Raw genomic sequence first — 9,690 nt, forward strand, 5'->3', positions numbered from 1 at the left:
GTTACCTTTAAGAAAGTTGATGGTGGGATGCTATGCTGTTTATGGAATAACTAATACATAAGTTGTAATATTACTTTAGAGTATGTAATTTTGGGGTCATTTGTTTAAAAAAAGTAAAATGATCTTATAATATACTTCTTATTTGAATTTGATTTTGTGAAATTAGTGATTCACAATTTTAATTTTAAACTCCCTGAGTGCATATTTGAGGGACTGTGATACATTGCCGTCAATAAACAAATCTCAATTCAATAGTGATTTCTTGACTGCCCTTCCCATGAGTTGAATCTACCCAGTTACCCCAGTCGCTGGCTAGTGTGTTTTAACAACATGTGGCATAATCACTTTTGTTCTTTATCAAGTGCTTATGAAATTGTGCCATGTAACTTCTGTTAGTTATCTAAACCCAGGTATGAGATTCAAGGCATTCTTTGCTCATGACCATGGACTGCCTGCTTCCAACTTAGAGCTGTTATTTTGATGATAGCTGCCCTTCATATGTTAACTTGGAGTGGTTGCTAAATCCGGGCCTCACCTCAGATAGGCACTGATTGAATATTGAGAACTGCTGTCATTTTGTTTTTATTTTTATTTATTTATTTATTTTTTAAAGATTTTATTGGGGAATTGGGGGAGGGGAACAGCACTGGGGAATCGGGGAAGGGGAACAGCATTGGGGAATCAGGGAAGGGGAACAGACAAGTTGCTGTCCTTTTGTTCTTCAGTATAGTTGTGGATGATGTCGCTTCACTGGCCCATGCTGGTATTATTGCACTCTTCCTGGGTGAGGCAGTCGTTTGCCAGCCATTGGACGGCTGCTCACAGCAGCTCACGAAAGTGCACGCCTTCTGCCGGCCAGATCCTCTGCAGCCTACGCCGTCACTGGCAACTCACAGCAGCCCAGCTCCAGGTCGAGCTGTTGTCCACCATCTTAGTTGTAGAGGGCGCAGTGTCACTGGCCCTCATGTGGGATCCAAACCGGAGCGCTGCTGCTCAGAGTTTGCGTCCCAAGCCAACTCCTAACCAACGCACCATTCATTCGGCAGGCCCCTATCATTTTGTTTTTAGACTTCTTTGTTTCTGCAGAGTATTTGTGATTTTGAGGTACTTATTATATTTTCCCTCTTTTTAAGGTTTTTAATAAGTAAAAAATGTTAATATATGCAATATACCATTGGTATAAAATAAGCTCTACAAGTAAGTTAATCTTGTACATGTTTCTCCTTTGTTTCCTAACCAGAGACTCTACAGGGGCAGGTAATTCACTGGTCCACAAGCGGTCTCCTTTACGTCGAAACCAAAAGACCCCAACATCCTTGACCAAGCTGTCTTTACAGGATGTACATAAAGTCAAAAAGCCAGCATGTAAATTTGAAGAGGGTCAGGATGTCCTAGCTAGATGGTCAGATGGCTTGTTTTATCTTGGAACTATCAAAAAGGCAAGTTACCTTAATATATCTTTTGCTCTTTTTGCAGTACACATTTATTTAATCTTGAATTTAAATTTAGCTTCGTGTTTTTCATTTTAAAAGCAGTCACAAGTATTTCTCTGTATTTCAGATAAACATATTGAAACAGAGCTGCTTCATCATATTTGAAGACAGTTCTAAATCCTGGGTTCTCTGGAAGGACATTCAAACAGGCAGGTGCTACTATTTCTCTTGAACATGATTTATACTAAAATTTGATATATGTTGTTTTTGAGTGTTTTCTGTTCAGCATTGTATTAAGATAACTTAGAATCACTTTTGAGGAGAGGCTATAAAACAGCATTCCTTTCATAGTCTTCAGGGAGTTATGATCTGTATTAAAGATCATAGAAGAACAAGAATCACTGTTAGTGTAGAGGTAGACTAGAAGACAGATGCATCACTGAAGCACACCTATAAAGTATTGTTAGGACCCTTCCACTGATAATCAGTAACACTTTGGGCTTCATCTTAACTGTTACTTGCTTATATTAGTACAAAGTGATATAGAGAGCTAGTAGGTTTTGAAAACTGTATTTGTCAGATGTTTTGGAGAATTAGGACATATTAAACAGGCTTAGAGTACTAGAAATATTAATACGAATGGCTTGAAATTACTATTTAATTATGGGTTTTTTTTGTTTATATGGGAAAATGAGGCTATGTTGGGTGCATGTAAAAAGGAGTACAGATATGCCTTGTTTTGGTTATAGGTATGTTTCTTGTAATGCTTTTCATTTTTACAAGCTATAATTGCTGTATGCCCTTTGAATATGCTAAATAAAAATGCTTTTCCGGATATCTCTTTCATGGAAAGTGCTTTATTTATTAAAGGTATAAATACTAAAAATCTGAATATTTTAACTGCACACTGAAGCACCACTTTTGGTTTTCCTTTTACTGGGTTAATAGGCCTGTACTAAGACCTGTGTTTTATATTTCCTCTTGTAGAAAGGGGATGTAAATTCTCTTTCTCTAAAGGGTGGATACCTTTCTAAAGTATTTAGCGATTGGGTTTTTTTATTTGAATCCCAAATATAACTTTATGGTAGGTTCCTGCTGTGTCGTATAATGTTTTGAATCTGAAATTGGCACGTCAGTGAGAAAAGGGATGTCTTCGACATTAGTGATATTGAGCTGATCTTATTACTCTGCATACAGAATTATCCCTTTTTAAGTTTGTAAACATGAGTCTCTCTATGGTGGGACTGAAATAAGGTATGCTGCTGCTGTTCTCCTTCTGTTAGCTATGTGTCCCTTTCAACTTTTCTACCTTTTCAAGGTTCCTGTGGGTTAAATATAGGTGTCTCTGTCTTTTGTCTCCTCCTTTCCTCTGTCCCTCTCTACCTCTCTTCCAGAAGGGAGGTAGGAAGACTATTGGTACATAGAGTTAGAAAGTTGTCGTGAAAGTGAGGGTTCTGTCCGACATGCACCCCACCCAGTATATCAGTTTAGTCGTCTGGTGGTTCTTTTCTCACTGGCTGCTTTTACTATCCTTAGAATTACAAAGGATTGCTCCTTTGTAATATCCAGAAAGTAGCACACATGTAACTTGGATCTTGCTATAGAATGAGCAAGTAAACCTGAATACTGCATTGTGAAGGATTTAGTGTGGAGTGTAGCTTTAGTAGTTTTCTTCCTGTAAGAAACTTGCTAATAATAGATACTTAAAATAACTTAATCAAAATAACTTAATAGATTAATTTCACTCATCTCTTAAGATTCCTTTGAAAAGTTTACTTAAATAAGGAAAACTGTATAGTCAAGTTAGTAATCAAAGAAATGTGCACAGCAGGGAGATAACGTGTTAAAACCATTACATGAATTTAAAAGGATTTTTAATCTTAACACCTAACACTATTCATGGTTTCTGTGAAAATTATACACTGCTGGTGGCAGTATAAATTTCTGTTTTGGATATTTTGACAGCTGCATTAAATGCATAAAAATATTTTATACTCTATATAGCAGACCATTTCTAGCAGTTGATTCAGAAGAAGTAATTCAAATGTAAAAAAGTGAGATGAAAAATACTTACTGTAGCTTTGTTATAACAACAACAAAAATTTTGGTATACCGAAGATGAAATGGCTAGGATTTGATAGTCAGTTGGATTTAGAGTAAGGGAGACTATAGAAGGCCACTGACTGCACAGGAAATTCCTGTAAACTTGATGTACTTGGATTTCACAAGTAAAGGCATTCCTTAGGATTGTTTTCTGAGGTGAACACATTGTTTGTTGAATCAGCACCCACTTTTCTGAGGAACTGCCTTTCCCCGCACCAGTCCACATGGTTGCAGTGGGAGTCAGACCAGGCACCTACTCCAATCTGGGGCTATCAGTTCTTTTCCAGAGAATTGTAGAATTGGACTGAGACGTCCCAGGCTGTCTGCTTGCTCTCCGGACTGAAGCCATGCATTTAGAAGCTGTGGGAGTCCATGTCCAGCCAACTGTGCAAGGAAGTAAACAAAGATGGGCAAGGAAGAGGCTAGAGAGGACAAGAGACCAAAACAAGGAAAAATGCAAAAAATGAACAAATTAAAAATTTGGTGACCTGTCTGTGTAAGAATAGAGGCGTAATAAAGTAAACTTGGTTCTTTCCACTGGATGGAATATTATGTAGTTACTAGAAGTTATAATTTTGAAAAGTGCAGTGTGAAAAATGCTTTTGTTAAAAGATATATTACATAGTATTAATGAAAGGAAGCATCTCACAGTGGAGAGAATATGGATTCTGGTATATCTAGATTTGCATCCTATAGCCTGGATACTTTCTGACGAGGGTCCTTGGATTATTTACTTTATCTTTCTGAGCCTCATTTCCTCTCTTTAAATAGGGTATTTATCTAATAAGCTATAGGGTTAAACAAAATTATGTCAGGAGCTTAATAGTGCTTGGCCCATAGCACAAAATTGTAAATTTTTATTGTTGCTATGCGAATAAAGCATGTGTATGAGTATTTTAACCATGCATATTGAAATTGATGACAAGAGTGATAAAATAATTGTTAGTGATAAAATCATTCTAAATTTTATATAATAAAATTATTTTAAGAATAAAAATGTTTTAGAACAAAAATGTTTAAGGACGAGGGCCAGCCGAGTGGCGCGTTGGTTAAGAGCTGGCTGGGATGCCAGCTCTGAGCAGCAGGGCCCCGGTTCGGATCCCACATGAGGGCCAGTGACACTGTGCTCTGCAGCTAAGATGGTGAACAACAGTTCAACTTGGAGCTGGGATGTCGTGAGTCACTGGCGACGGCATAGTCTGCAGCCCCTGCTGCAATGGGCTACCATGAGCTACCGTGTGTGGCTGGCAGCCAGCGTGAGTGGCCGGCAGCCCATGTGAGCTGCCAAGAGCCTATGTGAGCGGCCGGAGGCCGGCGACCGATCTGCCTCATCCAGGAAGAGCACAATGATAATACCAACATGGGTCAGTGAAGCAACATCCTCCACAACTAGACTGAAGAACAAAAGGACAGCAACTTGTTTGTTCCCCTCCCCCAATTCCCCAATAAAATCTTAAAAAAAAAAAGAGTGCAAGCCCTGAGCAACAGGGCTGCTGGTTCAATTCCCACATAGGCCAGTGAAGCTGAACCCAAGCTGAACTGCCAACAGGTGGCAGGATGGCTTACTCCTAACAAGACTGCCTGTTTGATGGTGGGCTATGCCTGCCTGCAAGTAAGACTGAACTCGGTACCTTGAGCTGAGCTGCCACCCGGATGGCTCAGTGGATAGAGAATGTGCTTTTTTTAAAAGATTTTATTGGGAATTGGGGGAGGGGAACAATGTTGGGGAATCGGGGAAAGGGAACAGACAAGTTGCTGTCCTTTTTTTTGTTCTTCAGTCTAGTTGTGGAGGATGTTGCTTCACTGGCCAATGTTGGTATTATCATTGCACTCTTCCCGGGTGAGGCAGATTGGTCGCCGACCACTGGACCGCCGCTCACACTGGCTTCCGGCTGCTCACGCCTGCTGCCAGCCACTCACAGTAGCTTATGGCAGCGCACTGCAGCAGAGGCTGCAGACTACGCTGTTGCCGCTCAGCTCCAGGTTGAGCTGTTGTTCACTATCTTAGTTGTAGAGGGCGCAGCATCAGTGGCCCTCATGGGAATCCGAACCGGGGCCCTGCTGCTCAGAGCTGGCGTCCCAAGCCAGCTCTTAACCAACGCGCCACTCGGCCAGCCCAGAGAATGTGCTCTGAACAATAAGGCTGCCGTTTGACTCCCTCATGGGATGGTGGCTATGCCCACCTGCAGGTAAGACTGAACTCGGTACCTTGAGCTGAGCTGCCGCCCGGATGGCTCAGTGGATAGAATGTGCACTCTTAACAAGGCTGCTGGTTTGACTTCCGCATGGAATGGTGGCTATGCCCACCCGCAGCTAAGACTGTAACACAGCACCTTGAGCTTAGAGCCCACGAGCTGGCGATTGGCGCCCTCCACAACTAAGATTGAAGAACAACAACTTGGTTGGTGTCCCTTCCCAATTCCCAAATTAAAAAAAAAAAGGAAACGTTTAAGGAAGAAATAATTTACTTATTCAGGTAAAAAATGTAACTAGTAACTGGAACCCCCAACTCTTGTTACTGTGGGCTTTTGTTAGGGTACATTGTTGGGCACCATATTTACAGATTTCAGAAACTGGAAATTAAATAATTGGTATTCAGCCTGTTTCATAAATTAGTAAATAAAAAGAAAGGTTCCAAATCCAGAGAGAAAGAGGTCATTGATTTATATTCCTTGCCCAGTCTCATGATGTTAGGCAGTGTAGGGTAAGTGAACATATGGACATGGGTGGATTCGTGTTCTGGAGAGTAGTTCTAGTGTTCACAAAACATCCCTTCCTGTCACCTCACCCCCCAGGAGAGTGGGAAAATTAGAAGTAGATGATAAGCTATCCTGCCTGAGAGCAGTTTAAATTATGCCCTCTGCAAAAGACAGCCATCTTAAGTTAAAGGTGGGAAGAACACAGGGAGCAGAGAGTGAGCATTTTCTATATAGTACTTTGTTTTGCCTTGAGAAAAAATCATTATGATCTAGTGAACCAACATCACCAATATGGGCTACTCACTGAGTCAAAAAGTAGTTTTGTTATATGCAACACTTTTTTATTATGACTGTCTTTTAAGTGTATATTTGAAATATTTCAGGGGCCACTGGAAGTGGGGAAATGGTCTGTACAATATGTCAAGAAGAGTATTCAGAAGCTCCCAATGAAATGGTTATATGTGATAAGTGTGGCCAAGGTAAACATTGATTTCTTTTAATCTTGGGGAAAGTTTTGTTACATACATAATCTACCTGTTGAAGATTAATGATTAAAAATACTTTATATTGGTAATTTGAAGCTAACAATAAATTTATTCACCAGCTATAATTATATTAATGTAGGAAAAGAGAATACTAAAATGCCTTCTTGAAATTGTGTTGCAGTATTTATTAATAAAATAGAATTTGCTTTATGCTTTTTTTGATATTAAGGATATCATCAGTTGTGTCACACACCTCATATTGATTCCAGTGTGATTGATTCAGATGAAAAATGGCTCTGTCGACAGTGTGTTTTTGCAACAACAACAAAGGTATCTTTTAAGTGTTTTGGGCTAAAGCCCTAAATGGAATTTGTAAGGCACTATCAACATAATGATTGTATATGTTGAAAGTTTATTTGAATGAAATGAGCAATCAATGCTTTGTTGAAAAGAGGTACTTCTTATTGTTTGACTAATGATGCTTAAGTGAATTGCAACTATTCTTGCACCTATTTTCTGATAGTGGTATTGGAATTGGGGCAATAATTTGAAAGAAAAGACGACAAAATAAATAAAGATTATTATTAGTCAAACAAGTTTGTGATATGGTAAGAAATTTAGAATGGAAATGTCTTCAGTTTCAGGAGTATTTTTAAGTTACAGAATTGTATTTAAAACTTTATCCTTCACTCTTTTAAATAACTTTTTCCCTCTAACATAGAGGGGTGGTGCGCTTAAGAAAGGACCAAATGCCAAAGCATTGCAAGTCATGAAGCAGACATTACCCTATAGTGTGGCAGACCTTGAATGGGATGCAGGTCATAAAACCAATGTCCAGCAATGTTACTGCTATTGTGGAGGCCCTGGAGAGTAAGTACATGTAGTTATTTAATGCCCTTTAATTTTATTTGCTTATATTGTTGACTTTATTTTTGTTATTGTGGTGTGGGAGTGATAGTAAATTGGATATTCATGAAAGTATCAATAAAAGAAATTAGAAGCTGTAGTTTTATTCATCTTTATCATTAAATGTTTGCTAAATAACTCAATCAGAGTTCTAACTAAGAATATTTAGAAATTTACCTTTAACATTTGATCACTGGTCGTAGTTCTGCTCTGTGGGACATCTTATCTCTCTTAGGAGGCAACTCTTAAAATATTTCAATCCACCAATCACATTTCCCACTTACATGACTCACATACCAGTAGTGCTCTCTCTTCCAGGCTAAAGTCTCCATTGCCATCAAACATACTTTATAACGTGATTTCTAAACTCTGTTTCTTGCTCACCAGTTTTTGAAAGGTAGTCCTGAAATACCGTGTCAGGAGTAGAAAATGTAGTGTCTTCACAAAGAGTGACAGAATATGATGGGGCTATTGGAGTTCTGGACAATATGCTTCTGTTGCAAAGAGAGATTGTAGTAACCTCTCTTTGGTCATCCCATCATATTCTTTTGGGTCATTTGAATTTGTAGGTGGTCAGCTAATACTGTTAGCTTTGTTTTGTTTTTTTTCTCCAAATATAAGCTAATATAAGTCAAGTATTGTACATCATGTATTTGTACTACAATTTAAAAAATGTTAGTGAATAACTTCACTTAACTCTTAAGTTGTAATTGTTGATTTCTTGTGAGACTCTGTGCTTCTCTTAATATGGTGCCTGTCTAGGAGAATGCTGGGATATGTAGGTATTCAGTGATGAAAACATGAATAAATGAATATATAAATGAATGAAATTTTAGTTCTTTTTTCTACCTCGTCTCTGATCTTAGGGAATTTTTGTGATTTAACATTTTTATAATACTTCTCAGTTTTTGGCCATCTACAGGTTTAAGAAACATTTTGTCTAGTTTTTAAAAATCACTTATAAAAAAGATACAATGATCAGGCCTGGAGATTGATTTTTCTTCTTTACTCATTTATACCTAGCATTTATTGGGTTGTCGGAAAAGTCATGATGCATGTTTGCAACAGATGGCACTAGTTCATTTTTGGAAGTACTAGAGTCATTCACATCTATGTTATTGCTATGTCATTTGACAGCTGACAGTTCTAGCTTCATTCTAAAAAAAAATTGATCGATTTGGTTGAGCTTTGGAGATTTGACAACAAGTTGAAGATGGAAGACCAAATTGTGCATTTTTTGCCATATTTTACTGTTTTACTTCCATGAAGGGAAGAACGTGTGTCAACCTTATGAAAAGTTGCATAAAGTTTACGGTGACAGTGCTCTAGAAGAACTCAGTGCCAACAGTGGTTCAAGAAATTCCATGCTGGTGATTTTGATCTCAACGACGCTCCGAGGTTGATGACAACAAAATAAAGGTATTGATCAAGTCAAACCCACGTTACACGACATGAGAGATTGCAGAAACATTGAACATCCATTATTCAAGCATTCACGACCACCTGAAGAAGCTGGGATACATAAGCAAGCTCGATATTTGGTTTCCACATGAACTCAAAGAAGTTCATTTGACGGCACGTATAAACATCTGCAATATGCTCATTAAACATGAGGAAAATGATCCTTTTTTGAAGCGACTGATAACTGGTGATGAGAGGTGGATTGTTTATAACAATGTGGTGCGCAAACAGTCTTGTTCCCGACGTGATGTTTTGCTTCAAACGACATCAAAAGCAGACATTCATCAGAAGAAGGTTATGCTCTCAGTGTGGTGGGATTTTAAAGGTGTCATGTTTTTCGAGCTTTTACCAAGGAACCAAACAATCAATTCGAATGTGTACTGTCGGCAATTGGACAATTTGAACGAATCCATCATCCAGAAACGTCCAGAGGTTGTTAATTGTAAAGGAGTTGTGTTCCATTGCGACAACGCGAGACCACACAGAAGTTTGATCACCCTTCAAAAATGATTGGAGCTTGGTCAGTCGGAGAAAGACAAATACCATATGATTTCACTTATATGTGGAATCTAAAAAACTGAATGAACGAGGGAAGTTGGCAGA

General features: G+C 38.6%; 1 protein-coding gene across 6 annotated transcripts in view; it reads left to right on the top strand.

Moving 5' to 3' along the window:
• MTF2 (metal response element binding transcription factor 2) overlaps positions 1 to 9,690 on the top strand; it is a 64,648-nt gene that overhangs the window by 34,063 nt on the left and 20,895 nt on the right. For 5 of the 6 annotated variants that reach the window (XM_019667567.1, XM_019667569.1, XM_019667568.1 and 2 more), the window contains 5 exons: positions 1,241 to 1,439; positions 1,561 to 1,642; positions 6,619 to 6,714; positions 6,950 to 7,050; positions 7,442 to 7,590. In XM_019667567.1, the coding sequence (XP_019523112.1) occupies positions 1,241 to 1,439; positions 1,561 to 1,642; positions 6,619 to 6,714; positions 6,950 to 7,050; positions 7,442 to 7,590 (627 nt within the window). The remainder of the gene's footprint in view (positions 1 to 1,240; positions 1,440 to 1,560; positions 1,643 to 6,618; positions 6,715 to 6,949; positions 7,051 to 7,441; positions 7,591 to 9,690) is intronic. The other variant, XM_019667570.1, reaches the window with a different exon arrangement.

This window comes from Hipposideros armiger, unplaced genomic scaffold, assembly GCF_001890085.2.
Source record: "Hipposideros armiger isolate ML-2016 unplaced genomic scaffold, ASM189008v1 scaffold_501, whole genome shotgun sequence".
In the NCBI taxonomy this organism is placed as follows: domain Eukaryota; kingdom Metazoa; phylum Chordata; class Mammalia; order Chiroptera; family Hipposideridae; genus Hipposideros; species Hipposideros armiger.